Here is a 27,791-nt window from a genome sequence, read left to right on the forward strand (position 1 = left end):
GCTTAATAATTACTTAAGATACATAAAACAATAAAAGTGAAAATACAGTAAGTTAATAAATACATAATTAAATTAACATTACAACTCTTTTATATTTTGACTAAATACGGAAATTTCTTTCCCATTTTGCCAAACAAATACACTTCTATTGACAATATTTAATTTACAGTATGTAATACTTAGTCAGTTAAACAACGGATGATTAAAAGATTTTCAGATATCAGTGGACTATGAAACTACTTTAAATTTGTTATAATAAATATAAATGCCACCTTCAAATTATTTAACGAAATTTTAAGAATTCCACGTCTAATCAAACACCCGAAAAGTTTCCATCATGTCATGGAGCAAATAAGTTGTAGGATTACTAACAATTTCTGTAACTTACAAAGACCTCTTAGATGTTTACTTGTCTAAATATCTGTATAACCGTGCAAAAAATGTAAAAAATGTTTGTTTGCTGATAACCTGTATGCAGAGTCTCTAGAATGGTTGTAAACGCTTAAATATCTTGAAAACCAGTTGTACAAATCAATAGGGACACAAAAAGTTATGTTCTAATTATTCATCAATCACTAAGTATTGTTGTTAAGTACATGACAAATTGTAAACAGCACATTTGGGGTTTCTTGAGGACCCAGCTGGACAAACAAAGCCATAAAAATTCCTCGATTCTTTTCAATGAATGGATGAACCGTCGTCAATAGCACCCCCCAATCCTTGCGCCACGGGAACACAAATTGCAATTATTGTTTTATCATTATTAAACATCGCCGGGCGCATTCTCTATTTTCAAGAAAACAGGGGTTTCTTAGTTTGATTAATAAAGTGTGATGACGTGATTAACACAGATAATACTAGTAACAGCCATTACCAATGCAAGACAAAAAATAGAAAAGTGGCCATTCGTCCGATGGACTCAGGAAACATAAACGACATGGTGGAAACATTCACTGTAAGCACAATGAAAGAAAAAATGCAGGCGGAAGAAGACAAAATAAGAGCGATTAGCACCGAGAAAGAAGGTGAACCTAGATTGTTAAAGAAAAAAGAAAAGATCAAGATAGAACAATATAGGAAGATTTCATGGAATTTATTGGCAGTGAATTACAAAACGGTCAAAGATGAAAGCTCAACATATCCAGTCCATTGGAAAGAATAAATCAGTAGAGAAGAAACGATATGGCAGATAAAGCGCCTAAAAAGAGGAAGACAAGTGATATAAATGACCTCAAAAACTATTGGTGAATCAGTTTTCGCGCTGAAATTAATTAACAGCGGCGCGAAATCACATTTGAATAATTTGAATTTTGAAAAAAAAATCATCAAAAAAAATCGTTAAACATAGGCAACCTGGTGCACGGAAACGCTTGCTTGGTAATCGGACAATTAATAGCGCTTAGGGGTTAGTTTTGCATGATTATTGAGTTAGATGGCGGCACGTAGCGCTAGGGAGATTTTAGTTAAAGGGTTGGTAGAGACAGGGCAGCATGGCGTAGCGTCAGTCTGAATGTGCTTGTGTGAGTGTAAACACGTGGTAAGAGCTAAGTTTAAATTATTTGGTTTGGTAGTTAATAACATGGGAGGAAAAATGCCGGACTTCCGTTCAACGCGAAACACGTGCTGTAAATTTGTTTCATTGTTTGTAAATTCACCAATCAAGTTAGTTTTTCTTAATCGTCAGCTAGTGCAAACACAATTTAACAATCAGGATTATTTAAATAAACCACTTGCTAGAAGATTTCATGAAATTCACTTAGTCAGGAAAACACCTTGTTGTTTAATTACGAATAGATTTCTGGATGCATATACGTAAGTGTTACATTATAACACTTCTTAATCCTTCACACAAGATTGCTAATAGTTCATTTACGGCAGTTAAACAAAGTTCATTATACCGCGAACTGGCAGGGGGGGTTTGTGTGGTGTATCTAGTAGTTAGAAGTCTATGGGAGTTGTATATGCGCAGTACGTTTTTAACAATAAAGATAGTTCGCAACTAACTGCCGTGTGTTCTTGAGGTGGAACAAGCCAAGTAAAGAGAAAACATAACAAAGTGGCGACGAGGATGGGATGAGGATTTGAAAAGTATTAAAAGCAATCTAGAGAAACGGCAAGGAATTCACAGAAGCAGGCGAACTCCTAAGAATCGAGAAGAACCAGGGGTGTTCTCATCGGAAAACAGTTGGCGGTGGTAAGAAGTACCGGTAAAGAAAATGGCGGTTGGAAAGATCGGTGAATTTGAGCCGGGGAAAAAAGTTGGAAGACCTACATCGCAAGGCTAGAGCAGTATTTTATTGCCAATGGGGTCAAGGAAGAGGTCAAGGTTCCCACCTTAATTGCAGTAGTTGGAGATGAAACGTACGAACTGATGGTAGATTTAGTCAGCCCCGAGGATCCAGCGACGCTAACTTATGAAAATCTAGTAAAAGTGGTGTCGCAGCATTTAAATCCTGAGCCGTCGATTATAGCTGAAAGATATAAATTCCGCAGCAGGAGGCAGGAGAGCGGTGAGGATATTGCGCAATTTGTGGCAGCGTTGAAGAGTTTAGCAAAATTTTGCAAGTTCCAAGAGGCACTGGATGACAACTTAAGAGACGCGCTAGTGGCTGGTCTAAGAAATGATAAAATTAAGCAGCAGTTGTTATCACAGAGAGTTTTGACGTTTCAGAAAGCTATAGGAATTGCCAGAAGAATGGAAATGGCAGAAAAAGACGTGGCGGCTTTCGAGGCGACGTCTGAGGTGCACAAGGTCAAGGCCAAAGAAAGACAGGCGGGAAGAAATTGGTCGCAGCATAAAGGTCATCAAAAATTAGGAGCGGAGACAGCTTCACGGGGGAAAGAAAAGCAGGAAAGGTATTGCTGGAATTGTGGTCTAAAGAACCACACCAAGGGTGAGTGTTTCTTTAAAAATGCGGTGTGTGATAATTGTGGTGGTAAAGGGCATTTAAAGTACGTGTGTCGAAATAAAGAAAAAGTGAAGAGGAAGGACACGACAAAGGAAAAAATGTCATATGTACAGTCGGTTGAGAAGGAAGGCTGTAATCGTGTTTTTGATGAGGATACAGATAATAATTTATTTAATATTAAGGACAACACAACTGATATTAAGGCATATCCAATTTATGCTAAAGTTAAAGTGGAAAATGCATTGTTAAATATGGAAGTAGACACAGGGTGTGAATATTCCTTAATATCAGGGAAAGTTTATAACAGGTACTTCTCACATTTGAATATCTCAAAAAGTAACATAAAGTTGTCGGGTTATACTGGTACACCAGTAGGTACAGCAGGGTTTATTATGGTAAATGTACAATTCACCAATAATTCAAAGCGTTTGAAGTTATATGTCGTACCAGAAGGAGGACCATGTTTGGTAGGGCGAAATTGGATGCAAAATTTGGGAATTAATGTAATAGATAATGAGGTTAGAGTGAATAAGGTGACTGAAAATATGAAGTTAGAAAAGCTAATCGAGGAATATGGTGATATATTTGATAACAAGTTGGGTCTGTTAAAAAATTTTAAGGCAAAATTACATTTGAAAGCTGAGGCTGTTCCAGTTTTTTGTAAATCGCGATCATTGCCAATTAATATTAAGTCTAAGGTAGAAGATGAATTAAATAGGTTGGTAAATGAAAATATTTTAACTCCAGTTGAGTATAGTCAATGGGCAAGTCCTATAGTACCAGTACTTAAGAAAAATGGGGATATTCGTATTTGTGGAGATTTTAAAGTGGCTGTAAATAGGAATTTGAACACGGAACGTTATCACATACCAAAAGTTGACAATTTATTAGCTCATTTGGGCGAAGGTACTCACTTTACTAAAATAGATTTATCCCAAGCATATGCACAAATTGAATTAGATAGTGAATCGCGAGAGTTAGTTACAATTAATACTCATAAAGGATTATTCAGTTATAATAGACTTCCGTACGGTATATCCTCAAGCCCAGCAATTTTTCAAAGAATAATTGATTCTCTGTGTTACAAGTTAAAAGGAGTTATCGCGTTCATGGATGACATTTTAGTGACAGGAGCAACCGAAAAGGAACATTTAGAGAATTTGAAGTTGTTATTTAATAAAATTCAAGAGTCGGGTTTGAAAATTAATTTGTCAAAGTGTAGCTTCTTTCAAAAATCTGTTTCATACTTAGGGTACACAATTGATGCTGAGGGACTACATCCGTCTAATGATAAGGTAAAAGCTTTAACACAGATGAAGCAGCCTACAAACAAAGTAGAGCTACAATCATTTCTTGGGTTTGTAAACTTTCATGGTAAGTTTATTCCAAATGTAAGTAGTAGGGCGAATCCTTTATATAAACTTTTACGAAAAAACAGTAGATGGCATTGGAACAAACAGTGTCAGAAATCTTTTGAGTGGATAAAAGGGGAAATTAAGTCAGCAAAAGTACTAATGCACTATAATCAGAAACTGCCTTTAGGTTTAGCATGTGACGCTAGTTCCACAGGGGTTGGAGCTTGTATTTTTCACATTTTAGAGAATGGGGATAGAAGACCTATAGCATTTGCTTCAAGATCGTTAAATAGCGCTGAAAAGAATTACTCGCAGATAGATAAAGAAGCGCTGGCAATAATTTTTGGAGTTAAACGATTTAACGATTATTTATTTGGACGTAAGTTTTTTCTTTATAGTGACCACAAACCGTTATTAGCGATTTTCGGTGAAAATAAGCAAATACCTCAATTAACGGCTAGTCGTTTGCAACGATGGGCCATTATTTTAGCAAGTTTTGACTATGAACTTAAATATGTCAAATCGAAACATAATTATTCGGACGCGCTTTCACGTTTATCTTTACAGGAGACTCCATGCGAGAATACAGATTTTGGACATATCTTACATGTGACGGAAACGTTAGCGATTGATCATAAGTTGCTTGCAAAAGAAACTCAAAGAGATCCAATGTTAAGAGAAGTTTTTAGGTATTGCGTGGATGGCTGGCCGTTGAATATACCTATCGAGCTGAAGCCATATTTTAACAGAAAAGACCAGTTGCACATAGAGCATGGTTGTATTATTTGGGGTTTAAGGGTTATTGTTCCGAAAAATCTACAAGCAAAGATTTTGGAAGAGATTCATTCTAGTCATCTAGGTATAAATAAGTGCAAGTCACTGGCAAGGTCATACTGTTATTGGCCGTATATTGATAATGACATAACGAATGTGTGTAAAAATTGTAGCGCTTGTTCACAGTTACAGTGCAATCCACAGAAAACAATTCTGCAACCATGGCCTCAAACGAATAAAGTTTGGTCAAGAATCCATCTTGATTTTTTAGGCCCGATTTATGGTCATAAATATTTAGTGGTAATTGATTCACATTCAAAGTGGTTGGAAGTTAAAACGATGAATAATTCAAATGCTTCGGCGGTTATTAATTATTTGACATACTTATTTTCAATTTTTGGACTTCCAGATACCGTAGTCTCAGATAATGGGCAACCGTTTAGTTCAAACGAATTTTCGAAATTTCTTCAGAATAATGGAATAATACAATTATTTAGTCCACCTTATCATCCAGCAAGTAATGGTGCTGCCGAAAGTAGTGTCAAGACAGTAAAACGTAGAATTATTAAAGCTCATTTAGAAAAAGAAAATATTGGACAAGCTTTATTACACTTTTTGTTTAGTTATAGAAACGTTCCTCATTCGACAACAGGTGTGAGTCCAGCAGAAATAATGTTTGGTAGACATTTAAAATCACGTTTGTCACTACTGAGGCCTTCTCAAGTAAATATTAATAATAGACAGACTCAAAGGCAAATAGACAATTATAAAGGGGTGAACAGAACTTTCGAAATTGGCGACAAGGTTTTAGTCAAAGATTATGCTATACCTGCCAAACCTACTAGGTCGCCAGGAATAATAAGACAAAAATCTGGTAATGTCATCTGTGAAGTGGAAGTTGAACAAGGTAAAATAGTTAAAAGACATTCAAACCAAATCAGACTACAGGGTTCTTGCTCAACGTCCACTGATTCATGTAACGAACAACAAAATGTTAAAAATTCAGTAGTTACAGCTACTAATAGGGACATCACTGTACCAATTTCATCTGTAGCTAGGGGAAATGATGATGTAAATATTATACCTAACCAAGACAATATTATACCTAACCCAGACAATATTATACCTAACCAAGACAATGTTATACCTAACCAAGACAATGTTATAGCTAATCAGGATAATGTTAATGTATCGCCAAACTCAGTTGTTAGGCATAGATATTTTTTAAGAAATAGAGTTAAGTAAGGTTCAACAATTCATAGTGTACATAATGATTTTTGTACTAGAAGTTTTTATTATGTTTTATTTTAAGGGGAAGGAAATGTGGTGTATCTAGTAGTTAGAAGTCTATGGGAGTTGTATATGCGCAGTACGTTTTTAACAATAAAGATAGTTCGCAACTAACTGCCGTGTGTTCTTGAGGTGGAACAAGCCAAGTAAAGAGAAAACATAACAGTTTGTAATAATTTCTTCCTTTAGGGGTTATCATCGTTATTATCGTCGTTATCATGATTACATTACTGAGGCTGTCCTCGCAACGCTAGTGATTAATAACATCAACGAGGCTTATTCCTCCCACCGTTAAAATATACATAATCGAGGCAATTCCTCGGAACGATTTAAAATTTACATCACCGAGACGCTTTTTCCTTGCAACGATTTTAAATGTTACATCACCGAGACGCTTTTTCCCTCGGAGCGATGATTGGATATTTTTGTGTTTGTTTATTATGTGTTTTGTTGAGGTAACGAGTTCGCGGTATTTTAAACTCTCAAAGTAAATTGTTTTTTTGAAGTAACCAATCACTTAAATCATGATATAATTTGACCTAATGTAAACTCTTTGTTTGAATCATTGAATTGGCGAATTTAAATGTTGTTTATTGCTCGCTGAAACTTTAACACTTGTTCAGTTGTTGTTAACATCAGAGTTATAAGAGAATGAATATTTAAAAATGGAATTGAGGTTAAATAACACAACAACGTGGCAGAAGCGAAGTTCGGTTCCTAGTCGAGCTGGCGAGATTGATCGCGTCACCTGCACAAGTCCGCGGGTTTGTATAGAGTCAGGGGGCGATCGCCGGTGTTGTAACGCTGTCGGCTTTTGTCCTTAGCCGAGACCCAACTACGGATCTGCGATCGTAGCGGCCTAGTTTCGCAGAGCACGTTCGTAATGGACATATGCGTGCGGGTAAGCTTTGTGATAGATAGAATCACTGTCGTGGGGGGAGAACAGTCCCAGACCGGTAGCCCTAAACTCCGCTTATGTTAGCACGCCCCAGGGATACTTTTGTTGTGCTCCTGTTAACTGCCGTAACTTTAAAATCTGCCGCTACATGCCCGTAATAACTTGTATATTTGCATCCAATTACTTTAATTCAGATTTTGCTTTGCTGCTTTATTAAATTTGTAATATTCAAATATTGTAATGCTATATATCTGTGAATATAGCCCTAGGGGGTTTTTGGAGATGAAGAACAATGGCGATTGGTCCCTGCTGGACGGGCAGAAGGGCACGGCCGAGTCACTCTCGCTCTTCGCTTCTTTTCCCCCTAGGGAGGGAGTGTCTATTATTTTGTGCGCAGTGTATGCACTTGTATGAAAGAACGTCTTCCCGCCACTTTTCAAAAAAAAAAAAACACACACAACGTAGGTTCCCATTTGTTAGACGATCACAGCCAAGGCCAAATTTTGAATTTTTTTCAAGGTCAATTTAAAGGCGGGAAGTTTGGGTTATCACACTATTATAAAGTATATGCAATGACTTGGAGGAGAGGGTGAGGCTTGAGATGGAACAAACAGTAAATGGGTCTGAAAATGAAGTTTTTTATACATGTAAGGTAGTAAAACAGGGATGTCTACTGAACTCCAGCCTGTTTACGGCTCTTACAGAAGATACTGAGGAAATATTCAGAAAAACGCAGACAGGACGAAAAAGCGAATTAAAGAAATGATGAATATATGTACATGGAAACGAAATTGAAACGAAATTAATGGTAAAAAAGTACGAATGAAGAAGATAAAATGGGCTTGGCAAGAAAAAGAAATAGAGAAAGAAAAGAATTTTTCCCAAGTCCAGCCGTCTTTGGAAGTCAAGAAATTTTTCCAAGCCCCGCTTTCTTCAAAATTCAGCAGAAATTGATTACCCTATACCCACTGTTGATACAACCCTATTGAAATTCGGCTCCGCATTTCACTAAATATTCGACGATGCATTCATGACCCTTTGCGGAAGCTGCGAAAACCGCCCTCTGGCCATTATTATCAACACGATTGATTTCGGCTCCGAATTTCACTAGACACTCGACAGTTTTTTCGTGGCCGTTCGACGAAGCCGCATGAAGTGGTGTCGAACCGCAATTATTAGCGCGATTAATTTCGGCTCCACTTTTCAACAGACACTCGACAGTGTTTTCGTGGCCGTTGAAGGAAGCTGCGTAAAGCGGTGTCCAACCTCTGTGACTACCGCGATCGATTTCGGCCCCGCATTTCACTAGACATTCGACGGTTTTCTGGAAGCCGTTCCAAGAAGCCACGTAAAGTGGTGTCCAACCTAAGTTATTACAGCGATTGATATCGGCTCCGGATTTCAACAGACATTCGACAACTTTTTCGTGGCCGTTGAAAGCAGCTGTGTAAAGTGGTGTCCGACCTCGTTTATCAAGACAAGAAATTTCGGCCCCTAGTTGCAGTAAATTGTCAACGACTGCTTGGTGCCCGCTTGCGGACGCTACAACAAGAGCTGTGTAACCGGACCGTTCACAGACAAAATTGATTTCGTCGTAACAAGTACTTAATGTTTTAGTAAAAACCGATTTAATTGCTTGGTCATAACCAAAGAGGCTAGAATAATATAAAATGTTAATTCTGTCACAGTGATTATATGACTGGTCCGGTTCTAGTCCTAATTGTAACAATTCTAGTTCTGCCCCTAAACTTTCACTAACTCGAGCGTGTGACAGGGGGGTCATTTTAAAAAGCTCATCGGGTTCCTTATTGCCACATTCGTTAGACAAAAATCGCACCCCATCTAAATATTCTTTTGTATCTAGTTGCCCTTTAGAAGACCCGTAGTCGTTGAAACTGTAGCTTACACAACGTATCCTATCCGAAAAGAATGTTTTTTTCAGCCACGCAGACACAAAATATGGAAAATTTCGATCAATTTTAGAACTCTTTACTGTCAGACGCGAGTGTCGTTGTCCCCACGAACAAATCAAATGTAACGCATTTCTTCCGGCGTCATCTTTACGTGTTAATATTTCGTCGTCATAACTCTTTAGACCATCAAAATTTCTGTACAAGATTGCATTTTGAGCTGGTGATTTTTTTGCCAACAACATATCAAAAAAAAATCGTACGTTGTTATATTGTCGATCGAAAAATCTATCCCTTGGTATAACGTCAAAATTCTTCGAAAAGTACACCGCGGCCAAATATTCCGCAAAAGACGCGTGCAAAAAAAGCGGTGTGTTGTTCTGTAAACCAGTTATAATACCGATAGGTGCGTAATCGTAGCAAGTACTATCAATAACTTCAAGACTGATATCTGCGCAGTCCGAAAAAATTAGCTTTATTGCCAGTTTTGCATAATGCGTCAAGATTTTTTCTTTGTCACTGTTAAACACACGCTTCGAATAGGCATCCTGAATATTCAGAGACAATTTGGTTTGGTAGAAAATGTTGAATTTTTCGTCAATAAAATAACTATATAGATCAGTCAAGCGCCACGAATCGCCAAATAATTTTAAATATTTGTCTTTATTTTGAAGAACTATTTCGGTGAGCATAAATATTTGAAGTGGAATTCCCAAAATGTCTATATGTTTTATGAAAGCAAAACTAGATTTAATTTTTCGGATAGCTGTTTCTAGGTGGTCGGCCGAAACAATAGGGTTAAGGCGTTGTCTAATGTAGTCTTCTTGCTCTGACTCATTAAACTGATTTATATTCAACGGGAGTGTGTTAAATTTTTGGACAAGTAAAGTTTCCAAGTGTTTTCTACCGGTGATCCATTGTATGAAACCTTTTTTTGACAATAGAACGATCAAGTCTGAAACCTGTTCTAAATATTTAGAAGAAATTTCATCAAGAGCGTCCCACACGTAGCAAACATTGAGTTGCTCACAACACATTTTAAAAACTGCTTTATCTAAATTTTTAAGATAGTGGTACTTTTTCTCTACGATGAATGTTTGAAACAAATTTAGATAGTCTGATATTTCACACTCTTCTGACTGTTTAAAGAATAAATTAACTTCCTGAGGGGTGACAATTACCGTCCAGTATTTAGAAGGACACTTGTTTTTTAGGCTTTTTGTTAACTCGGTTTTACCCATTCCGGGATCATCTATCACTAAATTAATACTCGTTTTGAACTCAAAAGTCCAAAAGTCAGTTTCGTTTTTGGAATGGTTACCTAATTTATAATTTTGCAATTCCTCTATGTCACCTCTGCTTCGTACCCACTCTAGATTCACGTTATTAAAAAATTTAAAATAATGTACAGTCTTGGATTTCGGGGTTTTAGAACATATTTTCTCAAATTCAGACTGGCTGCACTGACTTTTACTTATTATGAAAATCGGAGCGTTGGAAGTTCTACATTTTGGGTCATTTAAATAATCGTCGATCTTTGTCAGACTAATATTTTGAAGTTGTTGTAGTTCATTGGAACTACCTGAGCAATTTAGAATAACGACGGTACCACGATTAACACATTCCAAATACTTAATATCTATAACATTTAGCGACAAATACCTTTCGATGTAGGGATTGGGAAGAACTTCTTTTTCGCCGTCTATCAAGCGTGGACTATCTATCATTTCCAGGAGATGACTTACGCTAATATTCTTTAAAATTTCTTCATTACCTCGAGATATGTCCATCAGATTAACAACGTCTTTCCCTTGTAAGGAAATGGTAAAATTTTGGATCACTCTTTCAAATAAATTTTGTTCTGATTTCAAATCCAGCAAGTTTTGAAACACGGAGCGACCGTTCATCCATTCTGTCCATTTTCCTTGACCAAGTAAGACGAATTTATCACAGGGACAAAGATTAATGGCTTTTTCGATATTTTCGTGCTCTTGTACGATCAGCGGACGTTTACCCATCAACCACAACAGTCGTGCCAATGCATTTTCGTCTACGTCTTCTATCCTGGATATAAAATTAGAAGAAAGACGATAAAATGATCTTAGCTTGTTTAGTTCCTTGATGTCAATATTTTCGTCTAAATCGCCCCACAACCGTTTAACCAAATCGCACTCTGTCTTTTCCAATAGGGTAATATCGAAGACAGAAATTGCATCCCGAAGTATTTTTCCATTGTCGTTAACTGGACCAAAAGTGAAATGTTCGATGTAAGGGGACAACAAACACAGTGCAATTGCATGTTGCATCATCTTCTTGTCTAATTTTAGTTTCAACCCTTCTTGCATATCCCACTGAGATAGAATTTTGAGATACTTTTCAAAAGTTTCTTCATTGGAAGAAAATGTCTTCTCGAAGTTTTTCGCTGTTGATTTTTCAAGTCGTTCCAGACTTTGTTGCCTAGTATAAAGACTAAAGTTTTCAAGAAATGTCTTGAATTGTTGAAGTTCTTTAGAACCAGGGTGTTCGTCTTCCACAATTCGAAATTTATGACAATAATTCACGTCTTGTGAAAGTTTCAAACAGTCATCGGCAATTTCTACTTCGTAAGGTTCTAAGAAAAAATCTTTTCCGTCGAGCTGGAATTTTGTGTCTTTAAAAACCTTAAATTTGAGGTTCGTGAACAAAATAGATTGGTGTGGTTTCTTCTTTATTTCTTGGAACGATTTAAAATATTTAAGAATGCTAAAATCCCCCTTTTCGCTTGCTAGTCGTTTTATGCGTAAATTTCCTGGATTGTTGCTGTGTTTCAACTGGACTGCGATTGTTTGGACTCCGTCGTCAGTCTCCACTTCAATGACCACATCATCGAATGCCCCGAAATTTGGATCGTCTGACGAAACGTGGAAGTTTTTTACTTTATTGGTGCTTACCAGACGAAGTATGGTGCTAGCAGTTACCATGTTCTCATACTTTTTGCCCTTGTCCGTGGTTCCAGACCGTTTGCGAAAATTCTGAAACGTCACAAAAATGCATTTTAATAAAAAAATAGATACACCATCGTTGTAATACCTTTTCTGTATTAACCTCGAAGTGAAAAGTGGGCAACAATTCGTCCGTTGATTGTTTGTGGTGTAAATTTTCTTCTAGAGTTCTGTTTACCTCCTCCATAATGATGATTCTTCTTTAGATGAACACTCAAACCTAAAAATCAGTTGTAAATCCTGATATTCATATTCATAACGAAAATCAGAAACGAAATACGTATTTTAGAGCCATATGATTTTTCTTATGTGTAATCTAGTATTCGCTGCATATTATGCCACTAAATTACGTAAGTCGTGTCTTAGAACATACAACTTGTGTAGTGGTGGCTTGCCTACAATCTCGTCTCTTAACAACATTCACATAGACAATATCCACCTCGATCACCTGATTTAACACCTTTAGAAGTTTCTTGTAAAAAGTAATAAATTTTTATAAACATTTGAAGACAGTTTGATCCAGTGTGAAAAAAACATAATTATATGTCTATATTTAAATGTAGTGACCAAAGACCAAGATACTATGAACAAAAAGACAAGACGAAGAGAAATGGGAGTGGAATGAAGACAAGGAAGACTTGGTGAAATAAAAAAAAACAAGAACGTAACTCAAAAAACTAAACAGTAACGATAAGAGGACGGAAAATTGTGATGAAGAAAATGTGAGAAATAAGGATAAAGAAAATATAAACCGGAAAAAAGAAATCCTATCAGGGACATGAAAGACAGAAAATGAGATGTGATTACAGAAGAAGATAAAATGGTCGGAAAATGGAGGAGATGGAAGAAGAGAAGGTGGAAATTCAAGAAGAAATGTGTGAAATGAAGATCTTCATAAAAATTACGAGGTGGCGAAAATGAATAAAGTAATAAACGAAAAAGTAAGAACATAAAAGTGAAAAATGTTATATAAAAAAAAAACTAGTTTCATTCTCATAGTCATATTGGTAGTTATTTATTTTCCATACATTATATAATATTAACATTGGGAAAACTTTTAGCAACAACACGAGAAGCTTTCAGTGATTGAAAAACCGAAAAATTGAAAAAAAAACAGAAATTGAAAAGTTCCCAAAACTGATAATGTTGAAAAAAATTGAGAAATCGAAAACTTCAAAAATCGGAAAATCGAAAAATTCAAAAACAGAAATATGGAAGAAATTGAAAATTCAAGAAATCGAAAAATCTAAAATTTAAAACTTTAAAAAACAAATATCGAATAAAAATTGGAAAATCTAAAATTTAAAAATCGAGATATTGAACAATCGGATAATTGAAAAAAAACATCGAAAAAATCGAATAAATAAAAAAAAACTGGAAAAGCTGAAATTTAAAAATTCCGAATATTGAAAATTTAAAATACATGTAGGAAAACTGAAAACTCGAGAAACCGAAAATTTTAAAAATTGAAAAATCTAAAGTTTAAAACACGGAAAATTGAAAATCCAAGAAGTAAAAAGTCAAGAAATCGAAAAATTGAAAAGTAGAAGAGAAACTGAAGAATCGAAAAACTGAAAAATCACAAAATTGAACGAAATATCCAAAAATTAGGAAATTAAAAATTCGAAAAATTGAACAATCAAAAACCTGAACAATCGAAAAATTGAAGAACTGAAAGATCGAAACTTTGGAAGTGGAGAAATGGGAAAATCAAAACATAGATTAATAGAGAAATCGGAACACTTAAAATTCAGTAAACGTCAAAATTTGAAAAATTGAAAAATATTGAAGAATTGAAAAACCGAAAAATCGAAAATTTCAAACATTGAAAAATTAAAATCGACAAATCGAGAAATCGATACTCGAAAATTTAGAAAATTGGAAAATTGAAAATTCGGATATGTAATTCAAAAATCGAAACATCGAAAAATTCAAAAACTGAGACATCGAAAAATCAAAAAACCAAAAGATGGAGAAATTGAGGAATCGAAAAGGTGGAAAAATCGAAAAATTGATGAGAGACGAAATAGGCCAAAATCGAAAAGTTAAAAATGAAAAAATTGATAAATCGGGAGATTATACAATCAAAACATTGAAAAATCGAAAATTTAAAAATTCGGAAAATTGAAACATATAGAACTGGAAACTCGAGAAATCGAAAAATCTATGATTCTAAAAATTGAAAAATTAAAATATGGAAAAGTTAAAAAATTGAGAAATCGAAATATAAAACACTCGAAAAATTGAAAAATCTAAAGTTTCATAAAACAAAAAAATTAAAATTCAAAAAATGAAAAATTGAAAAATCCAGAAGTCGAAAAATCGATAAGTCGAAGAATCGAAATATTAAAAAATTCAAAACTGAAATAAATATCCAAAAATTGAGAACTTACAAAATTGAAAAATTGAGAAACAGAAAAACCAAACAGCAAAGTCGAAAAATCGAAGAACTGAAGAACTGAAAAATTGAAATTTTGAGAAATCGAGAAATGGTAAAATCAAAAATAGATTAATTGAGAAATCGGAAAACTGAAAATTTAGTAACGTCAAAATTTGAAAAGTAGAAAGACTGAAAAACTAAAAAATCAAAAAATCGAGAAATCGAAAAATCTAAGATTTAAAACAATGAAATCCAAAACATGAAAAATTAAAAAAATAAAATCGAAACTCCAGAATTTAAAAAAATGAAAAATTTAAAATTCGAGTAACTGAAAAATAAAAACATCGAAAAATTCAAAAACTGAGACATCGAGAAATCGAAAAATCAGAGGATCGAGAAATCGAAAAGTCGAAAACCGAGGAGAAAAGTTAAGCATTGAAATATTGATAAATCGAGAAATTAAACAATCAAAACATCGAAACATCTGAATTCGATAAAACGTAAAATAAAAAAAAAATTGGAAAATCGAAATTTTAAAAATTCTGAAAGAATTCTTGAAGAACTAAAAAATCGAGAAATCGAAAAACGTAGATTTTTAAAACTTCAAAAATTAAAACATCGAAAAGTTAAAAAAATTAACGATAAACTGAAAATCCAAAAAGTAAAAAATCGAGAAATCAAAAAAAATCTAAAAATCGAAATATTGAAAAATACCATAACTGAAAGAAATATCCAAACATTTGAGAAATCTAAAAAAGCAAAGTCGAAAAATCACAAACATAAAACTCGAAAAATTGAAGAAATGAAGAAGTGAAAAATCGAATATTTAGGAAGTCGAGAAATGGGAAAATAAAAAAAACACTTTTCGATTTTCCAATTTTTCGTCGTTTCGATTTTTCACTTCATCGATTTTTCAATTTTTCAATTTTTTAAATTCTGATTTCTCGATCCTCTGGTTTTTCGATATCTCGGTGTCTGAGTTTTTCAATTTTTCGATTTTTAGATTCCTCTGTTTTTCGATTTTTTACTTTTGGGGTTTTTAATTTTTCGATTTTTCAATTTTTCGTTGCTTCGATTTTTCATTTTTTCAAGTTTTCAAATATTGGGGTTTCGATTTCTCGATTTTTCAGTTTTTCGATTTTTAAATTTTAGATTTTCAAATTTTTAATTTTTGATTTGTTGATGTTTGAATTTCTCGATTTTTCAATTTTTCTATAATTTAATTGTTCAATGTTTCAAATTTTGACGTTGCGAAAGTTTCAGTTCTCCAATTTCTCAATTAGTTTATTTTTACTTTTCCTATTTCTCAGCTTCAAAGGTTCGATTTTTCAGTTGTTCAATTTTTCGATGTTTCCATTTTGCTTTTTTGGTTTTTCGATTTGTCGATTTTCCAATTTTTTAATTTCTCAATTTGTGGATATTTCTTTCAGTTTTGGGAGTTTTCAATATTTCGATTCGTCGACTTCTGGATTTTTCGATTTTTTATTTTTTGGATTTTCAGTTTTTCGTTTTTTAAACTTTAAATTTTTTAATTTTTCGAATGTTTTATATTTCGATTTCTCGAGTTTTCAGTTCTACATTTTAATTTTTCAATTTCCCGAATTTTTAAATTTTCAATTTTTCAAATTTTTGAAATTCGATGTTTTGTTTTTTCAATTCTCAGATGTTTACATTTTTAACTGTTGGATTTTTCGATTTTTGGCTATTTATATTTCGAAACTTCGGAAAATCAAAAAATTAAAAAATAAATTCAAAAATCGAAAATTTAAAAATTCCGAAAATTGAAAAATTTAAATACATATAAAAGAGCTGAAAACTCAAGAAATCGAAAAACTTAAAATTTTAAAAATTGAGAAATTATAAAACGGTCGAAAAATTGAAAAATCAAAAGTTTTAAAAACGAAATATTGAAAATCAAAGAAAGTAAAAACTCGAGAAATCGAAAAACCCTGAACTCAAAAAATTGAAGAATCGAAAAACTGAAAAATCACATAATTGAACAACTGAAGACCTGAAAATCGAAACGTTGGGAGTCAAGAAATGGGAAAACAAAAAAATAGATTCATGGAGAAATCGGGAAACTGAAAATTTAGAAACGTCAAAATTGGAAAAATTCAAAAATGATATTTAATATTTAAAAACAGTAAAATTGAAGAGGGCAAAAATCGTATCTATTTAAATATGAAAAAATGGAGAAATCGAAAATTTGAAGAATGGAAAAATTGAACAAGCCGAAAATCGAAATATTGAAAAACTGAGACATCTAAAGTTGAAAAATCAAGAAATCGAAAAGCCGAAAAATCTCAATAGCGTATTTATAAACCACAAGTTCAGGACTATGCTACTCTTTAACAATTAAATAGCATTTATTCGACAAAATTTTAAATTTTGACTAACGATTTAATCTGCTTTCAGTAACTATAAATTGCAAAATGTTACATCTACTATTGTAAAATTTGGAATTGTGACGAATGTCGGCTTATAGATAAATCGTTTAGAGGGGATATTGGCCTGAGTGACGTGAGCAAAAGTTTTAATCCGTAGATTTAATCTAAAACTTCTTAGTGATCATTTTTATTGTACTTACTTGAGCTTTTATCTCTTCTCTCTTCCAATATTTTTCACAAGAAGTTATAAACTTGCAGACTTGACAATCTATAACTTCAGGAAATAAACTTTTAATTTACCTCACTGTTATTCTGGGAACTGCTTTACCGAACCATCTTTGTATCTAATCTATTCTATTGATCCAATAAAAACAGTTTTAGGCATTAAAATTCTGTTTTCCTTCCAACTAAGTACTTGAGATTATCAGATTGTGTGCTTTTTTATTTGACGCAACAGATAAACAAACTTTAAAAAAATACCTTGTCTTTGTAAGTACACTTAATTTTGAAAATATCCGAAAATTCTTCAAGATTTGTCTTTTATAGAATGTTTGTCTTGTCAGATTACTTTCAATTTGGAAGTCTGAGTTGAAAATGCAACGATCAAAGACAAACTTCCAAAGATTTCATGGCTGCGTTTGATGGCGTTTTTTATTACTCTCTCGGTATAAATGTGTTCGACACGAGTTGCGATGACGTCATAACCTTGAAAACGTGTAAAGTTTGCCCCTCAAACAAGGATTGAAAATTTAAGTAATCAAAATTTCTTGACAACTTATGTTTTCATATAAAAAGAACTTCTAACTTAATATCTTAATTATAGCTGTAAATAATTGTGTTACTACTTGTAATTATAGTTTTTATATTTACTTTTAATTGCACTTTGCTGTATAGTTTTTTGAAATGCTTATCTTGCGATTTTTTTTAATTGCTACTGATTATCGTAAATTTAATAATTATTTTTAAATAATTTCGCTTTCAACTAGGATTTATATGATCAAATTTTTTGGTCTATAATTTTCACTTAGCGGTGAAGCTAAGTGAAATAATATCATTGAAATTTTTGAGATTTTTTAAGCAATTTTTTCAGAAATGAAAAACCTCTTCGGCGGTGCTTTGGAGCTTGCCTCTGGCTAAGCGGAAATTTTCCATTTTAAACGTGTTTCAAGTTTTTCAGAATAAAAAAAATCATCACAGTTGAGATGGGGTGGGTGGGTGGGGTAAATATTTGGCGTTTTTCTCTTTATATTGTGCCTTTTTTTCTTAACGTACTTAGTATTTTTTAATTTCCTGTAACGAAATAAGGATTTTGCAATAAGCTTCACGGTGAATAAAAAAAAATTAAAAATTAAAATACCGAAAAATTGAAAAACCAAGGATTCGAAACATGAAAAATTCCATGAATTGAAAAACTGGAAAATTTAAAATTTGAAAATCGAAAAAGTAAAAAACCGAGAAATCCAAAAAACGAAAAATTGAACAATCAAAATACTGAAAAATCGCAAAACTGAAATATCAAAAAATTGAAGAACGGAAAAATTGAGAAATCGAAAATTTGAAAATTCGGTAATCCAAAAGTCGATAAACCGAAGTTGAAGAATCTAAAACCGAGAAGTCGGAAAATTGAAAGATCGTTGAATTGAAAAACATCAACAAACTGAAATTTAAAAAAATCGAAAAATCGGGAAACAGAAACATCACTAAATCGAAAAATTGAAACGTCAAAAAAACCGAAAAATTGAAGAATCGGCATTTTGAAAAATCCCAAAGCTGAAATACCGAAAAATTGAAAAATGGAAGAAACATTGAAGAATCGAAAAATTGAAACATCGAGTCATGGACAAGTCGAAAATTTAAAAAAATTGGGAAGTCGAGAAATCGAGAAATGAAATCGATTATTCGGGAAACAGGGAAACCGAAAAATTGAAGAATCAAAAATTGAGAAATCGTAGAATTGAAATATCAACAATCGAAAAATGAAAAAAATTGAGTAATCGAAAATTTGAAGAGTCGAAAAATTGAAAAATCTTAAAATTGTAATATCCAAAAATTGAAAATCGTTGGCGGATGTAGGGGAGGAAAATTTACCATTTTAAACGTGTTTTAAGTTTCTAAGAATTGAAAAAATCATCACAATGGAGACGGGGTGGGTGGGCGGGGTTTATATTTTGCCTTATTTTCTTAACGTACTTAGTATTTTTTGAACGACACGATACTCAAAAACACGTTTTTAATTTCCTGTAACGAAATAAGTATTTTGGAATTAAGCTTCACGGTGAATAAAAAAAAATTGAATAAGTAAAATACCGAAAAATTGAAACACCAAGGATTCGAAACATGAAAAAATCCATAAATTGAAAAACTGGAACATCTAAAACTTAAAAATCGAAAAAGTAAAAAAATCGAGAAATCCAAAAATCGAAAAATTGAAGAAGCAAAATACTGAAAAATCTCAACACTGAAATATCAAAAAATTGAAGAACGGAAAAATTGAGAAATCGAAAACTTGAAAATTCGGGAAATCTAAGTCGATAAATCGAGGTTGAAAAATCTAAAACCGAGAAGTCGGAAAATTGAAATATCGTTGAATTGAAACATCAACAAACTGAAATGTAGAAAAATCGAAAAATCGGGAAAAAGAAACATCACTAAATCGAAAAATTGAAACGTCAAAAAAATCGAAAAATTGAAGAATCGGCATTTTGAAAAATCCCAAAGCTGAAATACCGAAAAATTGAAAAATGGAAGAAACATTGAAGAATCGTAAAAACTGAAACATCGAGTCATGGAAAAGTCGAAAATTTAAAAAAAATTCGAAAGTCGAGAAATCGAGAAATGAAGTCGATTATTCGGGAAACAGGGAAATCGAAAAATTGAGAAATCGTAGAGTTGAAACATCGAAAAATCGAAAAATGAAAAAAATTAAGTAATCGAAAATTTGAAGAGTCGAAAAATTGAAAAATCCTAAAATTGTAATATCGAAAAATTGAAAATCGTTGGCATATGTAAGGGAGGAAAACTTACCATTTTAAACGTGTTTTAAGTTTCTAAGAATTGAAAAAATCATCACAATGGAGACGGGGTGGGTGGGCGGGGTTTATATTGTGCCTTTTTTTCTTAACGTACTTAGTATTTTTTGAACGACACGATACTCAAAAACACGTTTTTAATTTCCTGTAACGAAATAAGAATTTTGCAATTAAGCTTCACGGTGAATAAAAAAAAATTGAAAAATTAAAATACCGAAGAATCGAAAAACCAAGGATTCGAAACATGAAAAAATCCATAAATTGAAAAACTGGAAAATCTAAAATTTAAAAATCGAAAAAGTAAAAAAACCGAGAAATCCAAAAATCGAAAAATTGAAGAATCTAAATACTGAAAAATCTCAAAACTGAAATATCAAAAAATTGAAGAATGGAAAAATTGAGAAATCGAAAACTTGAAGATTCCGGAAATCCTAAAGTTGATAAATCGAAGTTGAAAAATCTAAAATCGAGAAGTCGGAAAATTGAAAGATCGTTGAATTCAAACATCAACAAACTGAAATTTAAAAACATCGAAGAATGGGAAAGCAGAAAGATCACTAAATCGAAAAATTGAAACGCCAAAAAAATCGAAAAATTGAAGAATCGGCATTTTGAAAAATCCCAAAGCTGAAATACCGAAAAATTGAAAAATGGAAGAAACATTGAAGAATCGAAAAGCTGAAACATCGAGTCATGATAAAGTCGAAAATTTAAAAAAATTTTAATGTCGAGAAATCGAGAAATGAAGTCGATTATTCGAGAAACAGGGAAATCGAAAAATTGAAGAATCAAAAATTGAGAAATCGTAGAATTGAAAGATCGAAAAATCGAAAATTTGAAATTTTAGGATTCACTAAAATTGTAATATCCAAAAATTGAAAATCTTTGGCAGATGTAGGGGAGGAAAATTTACCATTTTAAACGTGTTTTGAGTTTCTAAGAATTGAAAAAAATCATCACAATGGAGACGGGCGGGGTTTATATTGTGCCTTTTTTTCTTAATGTCTTTGTTCACGGCGAATAAAAAAAATCATCAGAATTGAGATAGCGCGGATGGGCGGGCTTACATGTTGCCTTTTTGTTTTGATATGTGCAGACTTCCTTTAGCAACACGGAACTTAAAACATATTTAAAATGAAAACTTTGTATTAGGAAATATCAGTTTTGCAATTAGGCTCCGCCCCATAATGGCAACAGTGAGAAAGTTTATTAAATTTATAAATAATTTTGTTTTTAATCCTAATAATCTTGAACCAAACACAGACATTTATTATTATTATTATTGTCTAAAAATTACAATATTATCGTTTATAAAATGTGCACATGGGGGAAATTTTGGTAGCTCAGAAATAAAATACTAAATTCTGTACAAGACTGTAATATGTTATGTTAAAATTTAACAACAATCGGTCCAGTAGTTTAGGAAATTATCTGGAAACGGAAAGTAAAACTTGTTGAGAGCTGCTTCTTGACATAAATATCAATCATGTTTCAGAAATTTTTAACTGAAACATCTTTCACAAACTCTTATCCTCTTCATTTTCATATTCCGTTAAACTGGAAGCAGTATTTAGTTGTCTGTAATTCTAAAAAGATCAAGTTCAGTCTATTTTAATTCATAATCATAACTGCATACAACTTACATATTCAGCACTTGCCTTAAACTCTGACACCACTGCATTTCCATACTGCTTGATGTATTCATAAAAAAAACCTTCCGTGTTCTGCAACAGCAAAAACGGATGATCAAATTCCACAATTGAACCATCATCGAGAACCAAAATCCTGTCGGAATCTATAACCGTGTTCAAACGATGCGCTACAGTCAAAACCGTACAATGTCGAAATTTCCGTCTAATCACAGCCTGAATTAGTTCGTCCGTCTTCAAATCAACATTAGCTGTAGCTTCATCCAGCACGATTAATTTATTATTCCTCAACATGGCCCTAACAAGACACAGCAGCTGCTTTTCACCGAAACTAAAATTCGAACCCTTTTCGGAAATTTGACTTTCTAAACCATTTGACAATTTTGAAACCATTTCTTTCAGTTCTAGTTCGTCCAAGCAACTCCAAATTTCGTGGTCTGTGTAATCGTCAAAAGGGTCGATATTTTTGCGCAGAGTGCCCAAAAATAAAACCGGATCTTGAGGAATGATGGTGATTTTGGAACGAAGAACGTCTAAAGATATGGTTTTGGTGTTAACTCCGTCGATGAAAACGTCTCCTTCGTGGTGGAATAAACGGAAAAGGACTGACGTGAGTGAGGTTTTGCCAGCACCGGTTCTACCGACGATTCCGATTTTTTCGCCGTGTTTGATTTCGAAGGAGATATTCTTTAGAACGAAGGGAGTATCAGGGGAATATTGGAGAGAAACTGAAACAAATGATAGTTTGCCTGTGGTTGGCCAGTCCTGTGCAACTTTAGCAACTCCGGCATTGGATTCTACTTCTATTTCTGTATATTCTATTATTCGTTCCACTGAAACCATTCTTGCTTCAAGGTCTCCCCAGTTTTTTAGAGTGTACTGAACTAGTCGTACCAACATCATAGACTGCGTTATGGCCAAGCCAACAAAACCGGCGGAAGAGTCTATATTTTTGTAAGAAATCGAAAAGAACGAGTAACTAAGTTAAGTGATACGTACCAACTTTTATGAACAAGAAACTAAATATTACTAGAATGTTGAATAAAGCGCAAACTACATCTGTCCAGAAGCTAAATGCGGCGAATGTTGTCGCGAATAAGTAGAAGGCTGAACTGTGAAGACTTTCGTGATAGTCAAATTCATCTACGATTTTACTTTCCAGTCCGAAAGCTCTTATTATTGGTAAACCTTGAACAGATGCCGATAAATGTGTAAGTGCGGCACTTCGAGCTAGACAAACATTATATTTAACTTTGAGAAACAATCAAAACGAATATAACTTACTTACTGCCTCTGTTCTTTTCAGGCTGCTACTAGTGTGCTGAAATATCATTTTAAAACCTATTGTTATTAGAACGACCAAAACTATAGGAAACACGATCCAATAATTTGAAAAGATAATAAGACAAAGGACACTTAATATAACACTGAGGCTCGTGAGTACCGCCATAAAGACAGGCGGAATAATCTCGTCAACAATTCCGATGTCTTTGGTGAAACGATTAAGAATTCGACCAGAAGAATGCTCGTTGAAGAATGTTACAGTTGCATTGACAATTCTTTGCAACATAACGTTGTGCAAATTGTTTGAGATTGATTTGGACCATGTTACGAACAAGCAAGAAGTACCATGTGACGACAGTACTAAAAGTACCAATAGAACCGTATACACGTATAGGTAACAACTTTTGTCGAGGAACTTTAAAAAATTCCAATCTTTGACAGTGTCACCTTGCTCCGCATCAACCCACAGTGCCAAAAAATAATCAACTGAAATATTAATCCCTAAACCTATTACGAAAGAACAAAATATCACACAAGTAAGAAACAAATTCCCTGCACTGACGTAGCCCTTGTAAGCTTTTGATAACGTAGCATCAGAACTCCGATGTTCTTTAGTTTCAACTTGAAGTTGATTTAGTTCCACAAAATTAGGTTGTGTCTCTTCCGTCTTTGAAACATCGTCGACAAAATATTTTCCAAAATTTGCAAAATTCGTGTCTTCGTTACACTTATAAACAGTTTGTGACTCAATCAAATACACTCTGTTCACGCGTTTCAAGAACTGGATTTGATGCGTCACCAAAATCACGCATTTCGTTTTCAAATAGCCACAAACGCAGTCGTTGAAAATGTGACGTGCCACTTGAGAATCCACCGCTGATAATGGATCATCAAGCAAATAAACATCAGCGTCTCTGTACACAGCTCTTGCTAAACCGATTCTCGCCTTTTGGCCACCACTCAACATGACCCCTCTTTCGCCAACCCGGGTTTGGTCACCGTGCGGAAACATAGCAAGGTCGTGCTCAAGAGCGCAGGCTTTGAGTACCTTCAAATATTTCAGCCTGTTGAAATCTTCCCCGAAGAGGATATTTTGCTTAATACTGGCTGAAAAAATCCACGGTTCTTGGGATGCGTACGAGATTGTTCCTTCAAGCTCAATGTTGCCTTTAATTACGTCGACTTCGTTCAAAATCGCATAAAGAAGTGTTGATTTTCCGCTACCAGTAGCACCAGCTATGGCAACTAGTTCGCCGGGTGAGGCTTCAAAATTGACGTCGCTTAAAGTAAAACTAGGAGAAGCAGAATTCCACTTGATGCTAACACTTTTTAGAGAGATTCCGGGTTTGGTTTGATATTTGTCTTGTCTAAATGTGGCAATGGAGTCTACGTTTGGAGTTAAGGTTTGGTGGTCGTGGAGCAAGTACGACTGGATTCGCTGTATCGAAATGTTTGTTTCGGCAACCTGTCCCAGAGCGTGTTGGAACAGCATACTTGTAGACATTTTCAAAGTTTCATAAATGTTAAACATGACAAAGACGTACTGTGACGTCAAAGGTAACCCCATTAATGTAGTAACCAGTATTGACAAGTAAACACCCAATTTGGAAATGTATATTCTAAAGACAAGGTTTAGAACACGGATGTGGTTACTGGCAACTACTTTGTTCATCTCTTGTCTGCAAAATTTGTAACTACTTTAGTTAAAGTCCCTTTAGAATTAAACGTCCTACTTTCTCACGTTGTGTATCAGTTTCATGTACGGTTTTTCCCAAGTGTACATTTTAATGGCTTGAATACCGCAGATGACATCATTCATTAATCGCACTCTGTAGTCAGTTTTCTCAGCAACGTTTCGTCTGACAGAAGAAAGCATCTTCATGGAGTACACTGCAAAGACATGTTGTCATTAATACCAAACGAAAAATAAAAAATAACTGACTTTGAAATATTACAAAAATAACTAGGACACCAATTCCACACGTGGCTGTATGGCCAAGAGTGAAGTCCAGAATACAAGTTACTATTATTAAGTTAACAGGCGCTATCCAAATGTGTGGAAGAAATGGAAGACAAGTCTCAAATCTGTTGACGTCATTTGACAGTAAGTTAATCACGTGACCTATCGGTACTTTCCCCAACGAGCTTTGCTTTAGTTTCAACGCTCTACGAAAAATCAGAGAAGAACAAGCTATTCGGACCTTCAACCCGAGTAAAGTGAGTTGTAGTATGGTCCAGTGAATCACAATCATAAATAGTAGAATTGTGGTGGCACTAATTCCCGCGTATGTGTAAGCTTCTCTTAGAGATACGTCAGTTTGATTGGATGTGTGGTAGTCTAAAATTTTTCTTAAACAGAGTGGTTGTACGGTACTACAAAATAAATTAAGTATGACTCTTAACACAAACGTCACTTACAAAGAGGTTAGTTTAAATACAAACAACACAAACCCATAAAGCATGAATTTTACTCGTACTAGTTTCCATAGCGCTGTGGTTAGTGACGGGTTTTTAGAAAATTGTTCTTCGTCTTGCCAGAGTCGTTCTAACTCGTCTCCTAATCGTCTAGATTCAAATTCTTTCAAAGGTGTATAAAGATCGTCTTCGGTTAGCTCTTGCTTCCAACCTTTCAGAATTACAGGTAGTTGCCAACTTAAGACAGAGGTTTTATATGATGAATAATAGTTACAACACTTACCAAAATGGTATATGTTTTTTAGATTTATTCTGGCTAGTTTTCATTAGTTGCTTGTCTTCCATTTTTTGGAACTAAAAATTCTACGTTTTACACTACTTGGTTAGGACCTGTTTATTTGTACATTTAATCCTACTACGTTATTGTATTTTTATGGTGAACAACTAGGTATACGTTTATCATACATATTAGCGTTCAAGGAAAATTTAAATAAAGAAATGTATTATCACTTATCAGTTGATAAACAATTCAGGTTAGTCATAACTATGCGATAAAATCGGACAATATTACTTGAATAACTTTGAGGTGACCAAATTTGAATGAAAATTTCCCTGTGAAAGAAAACAGCGGCGCAAAATCCCATTTGAATAATTTAAATTTAAAAAATTCAAATCAAGACAATCGTTAAACATAATAATATGCAACCATAAGCTGTAAAATTAAGCTGGCTAGGTTTGGTGGTTAAAAAAAATTCTTGCGGTTTTTCCAAGAGGAAATATGCGAATTTTGAACGGACGTCAACACGTGGTGTAAATTTGTTTTATTGTTTATAAATTCACAGTTCGTGTTAGGATTTTAATCGTTAACTAGTTCCAATCCAATTTAAGGGTCCTTAGATTGTTTAGATAAAGCATTTGCTCGGAGATTTTATGAAATTCACTTAGTCAGGACTCATCTTTTATTTATCAAGTTGTAAATAAGGTTTCTGGATGCTTATACTTAAGTGTTAGACTGTTACATAATAACACTTCTTAATTCCTCACACAAGATCTTACGTTGTCCCACTCTGGGAAAAGGACCATGGAAAGTGCGATAGAATTCATGATATCGTGGTACGGGGGGACTAAATTTTTCCCCTCAAGCAGTTAACATCGAAGAGAAGCATTTCTCCCGACGCTGTATACATTTTGTGTTTATTTATCATGTATTTGTTTGGGATAAGCTGGGGAAAGTACACGATATAAACTCTCAAAGCTGATTGTTTTAAGTAAACAATCACTTGGATAATGGCATAATTTATCATCATGTACGTTGATAAAGTGTGGCATAATTTAACATCAGGTGAATACTTTTTTTTCAACTGTTGATAAAGTGAATCAATAAAATCAATTCACGCATACATTTTTTTTAGTCACTCTGTATATGCAGATCCAAAAAATATGAATGGAATGATAAATTGCAAGTACAGACTCATCATATTTTGTACAATTTAGATAGGATTTATTCGGCAAAATTTTGATTAAAAATAGATCATGCTTATCCTAACTTTCAAATATCTGCAAGATTTCAAAGCATTCGGTTTTCCAGATTCAAAATTAAATTGCAAAATGTCGGTTTATATTTTTGATTTTTTTTCCAAAAATCTGGACGTTTTGGGTAAAAACTGAATATGAGGTCATAAACTACATGTGTAGGACTATGTTATTTCATACAATTTTGAACCCATTTACTACGTACAATTTTGAAGTGACGTCATCACATTATTGGTGGGGATGATGACACAAATTTTGGTCAGCGTTTTACCATCTACATGATATTCTTAATATAAATGTAATGCGGGGTTATTTCCGTTTTTCCTTCTTATCTTTAAAAGGGAATAAAACTTAATTGTTTCTCTGTAAACAACAAAGTTTTTATTAAAGTACTTAATCTAATTACTAATCCTACCTATAAACAACAAAGAAACACCATTCAATGTTATTATTCACAATCTTTTACATTATTAAATGAAATCTGACTTGGTTCGTCACTCATTGCCACATGCCATAATTAATCATCGCATTCAGAGATCTAACTTACCGACCTAATTGCGGGTTAGATTCAATAAGAGTGAGGATAATTAATCCTTATCAATACATCTCCCCCCTAAGATACAAATTTTGGTACAATTTATAATATATGAGCAAAAGCAGTTAATAGCCAAGTGCCTGTGGTGGTTTCTTCCTTTGAAGTACTTGGAGCAGAAATGAGGTTGGAGATATGAAATAAATTTGATTCTGATTTTCTATGTGTGGTATCGATTTCGTATATAGAATTTGATATCTTCCTTAGGATTTTGTAAGGTCCAATTCTTAACACATCTAATTTTTTTCGGTTGAATCGGTTACCATTTTCAACATTTACTAGTTCTCCGAGCTTGAAGTTATAATCTATCCTATTTTTGTCATACAGTTTTTTATTGTAGTCTTGATTTTTTTTACTGTTTTCAAAGGCAATTGTTCTATCATTCTCTAGATCATTACCATCTAT

At 33.7% G+C, this 27,791-nt stretch overlaps 3 protein-coding genes across 6 annotated transcripts; 1 reads left to right on the top strand and 2 right to left on the bottom strand.

The window, feature by feature from the left end:
• Positions 1–914: 914 nt before the first annotated feature.
• LOC135137853 (uncharacterized) lies at positions 915–17,211 on the bottom strand. Of its 2 annotated transcripts, XR_010281948.1 has the most exons (4): positions 17,085–17,211; positions 12,206–12,337; positions 8,149–12,147; positions 915–7,622 (listed from the first exon to the last, which is right to left on the bottom strand). XR_010281948.1 is itself a non-coding variant. In XM_064067608.1 (3 exons), the coding sequence occupies exons 2-3, from the start codon at positions 12,302–12,304 to the stop codon at positions 8,209–8,211; spliced, it is 4,038 nt and encodes a 1,345-aa protein (XP_063923678.1). In that variant the 5' UTR covers positions 12,305–12,337; positions 17,085–17,211; the 3' UTR covers positions 915–8,208. The 2 variants fall into 2 exon arrangements, 1 of the variants encoding a protein (XP_063923678.1); XM_064067608.1 differs by having other exon boundaries at positions 915–12,147.
• Positions 1,984–6,424, top strand: LOC135137855 (uncharacterized protein K02A2.6-like). The gene has a single exon (XM_064067609.1). It carries the CDS (start codon positions 2,372–2,374, stop codon positions 6,281–6,283), a length of 3,912 nt encoding a protein of 1,303 aa, XP_063923679.1. The 5' UTR covers positions 1,984–2,371; the 3' UTR covers positions 6,284–6,424.
• Positions 17,212–21,328: 4,117 nt separating the features above from the next.
• Positions 21,329–25,700, bottom strand: LOC135138911 (ATP-binding cassette sub-family C member 4-like). 3 transcript variants are annotated; one of them, XM_064068942.1, is made up of 8 exons: positions 25,545–25,700; positions 25,298–25,498; positions 24,789–25,219; positions 24,580–24,736; positions 22,847–24,525; positions 22,562–22,792; positions 21,557–22,506; positions 21,329–21,499 (listed from the first exon to the last, which is right to left on the bottom strand). In XM_064068942.1, the coding sequence occupies exons 1-8, from the start codon at positions 25,604–25,606 to the stop codon at positions 21,431–21,433; spliced, it is 3,780 nt and encodes a 1,259-aa protein (XP_063925012.1). In that variant the 5' UTR covers positions 25,607–25,700; the 3' UTR covers positions 21,329–21,430. The 3 variants fall into 3 exon arrangements, with proteins under 3 accessions (XP_063925012.1, XP_063925011.1, XP_063925013.1); XM_064068941.1 differs by having other exon boundaries at positions 25,265–25,498; XM_064068943.1 differs by lacking the exon at positions 25,545–25,700 and having other exon boundaries at positions 24,789–25,184; positions 25,265–25,347.
• Between the last annotated feature and the right edge of the window lie 2,091 nt (positions 25,701–27,791).

The sequence above is a fragment of the Zophobas morio genome, unplaced genomic scaffold (assembly GCF_036711695.1).
Source record: "Zophobas morio isolate AGI-343-1 ecotype UQ-CSIRO unplaced genomic scaffold, CSIRO_AGI_Zmor_V1 ptg000030l, whole genome shotgun sequence".
NCBI lineage: Eukaryota > Metazoa > Arthropoda > Insecta > Coleoptera > Tenebrionidae > Zophobas > Zophobas morio.

Coding starts and splice junctions, on each gene's coding strand:
- LOC135137855 (XM_064067609.1), top strand. CDS start 2,372: ATGGTAGATTTAGTCAGCCCCGAGGATCCAGCGACGCTAACTTATGAA.
- LOC135137853 (XM_064067608.1), bottom strand. CDS start 12,304: ATGGAGGAGGTAAACAGAACTCTAGAAGAAAATTTACACCACAAACAA. Junction 12,148..12,205: donor TCGAGGTTAATACAGAAAAG/GTATTACAACGA, acceptor GTGACGTTTCAG/AATTTTCGCAAACGGTCTGG.
- LOC135138911 (XM_064068941.1), bottom strand. CDS start 25,606: ATGGAAGACAAGCAACTAATGAAAACTAGCCAGAATAAATCTAAAAAA. Junction 25,499..25,544: donor AAAAAACATATACCATTTTG/GTAAGTGTTGTA, acceptor CTCTGTCTTAAG/TTGGCAACTACCTGTAATTC. Junction 21,500..21,556: donor TTAAGGCAAGTGCTGAATAT/GTAAGTTGTATG, acceptor TGATCTTTTTAG/AATTACAGACAACTAAATAC.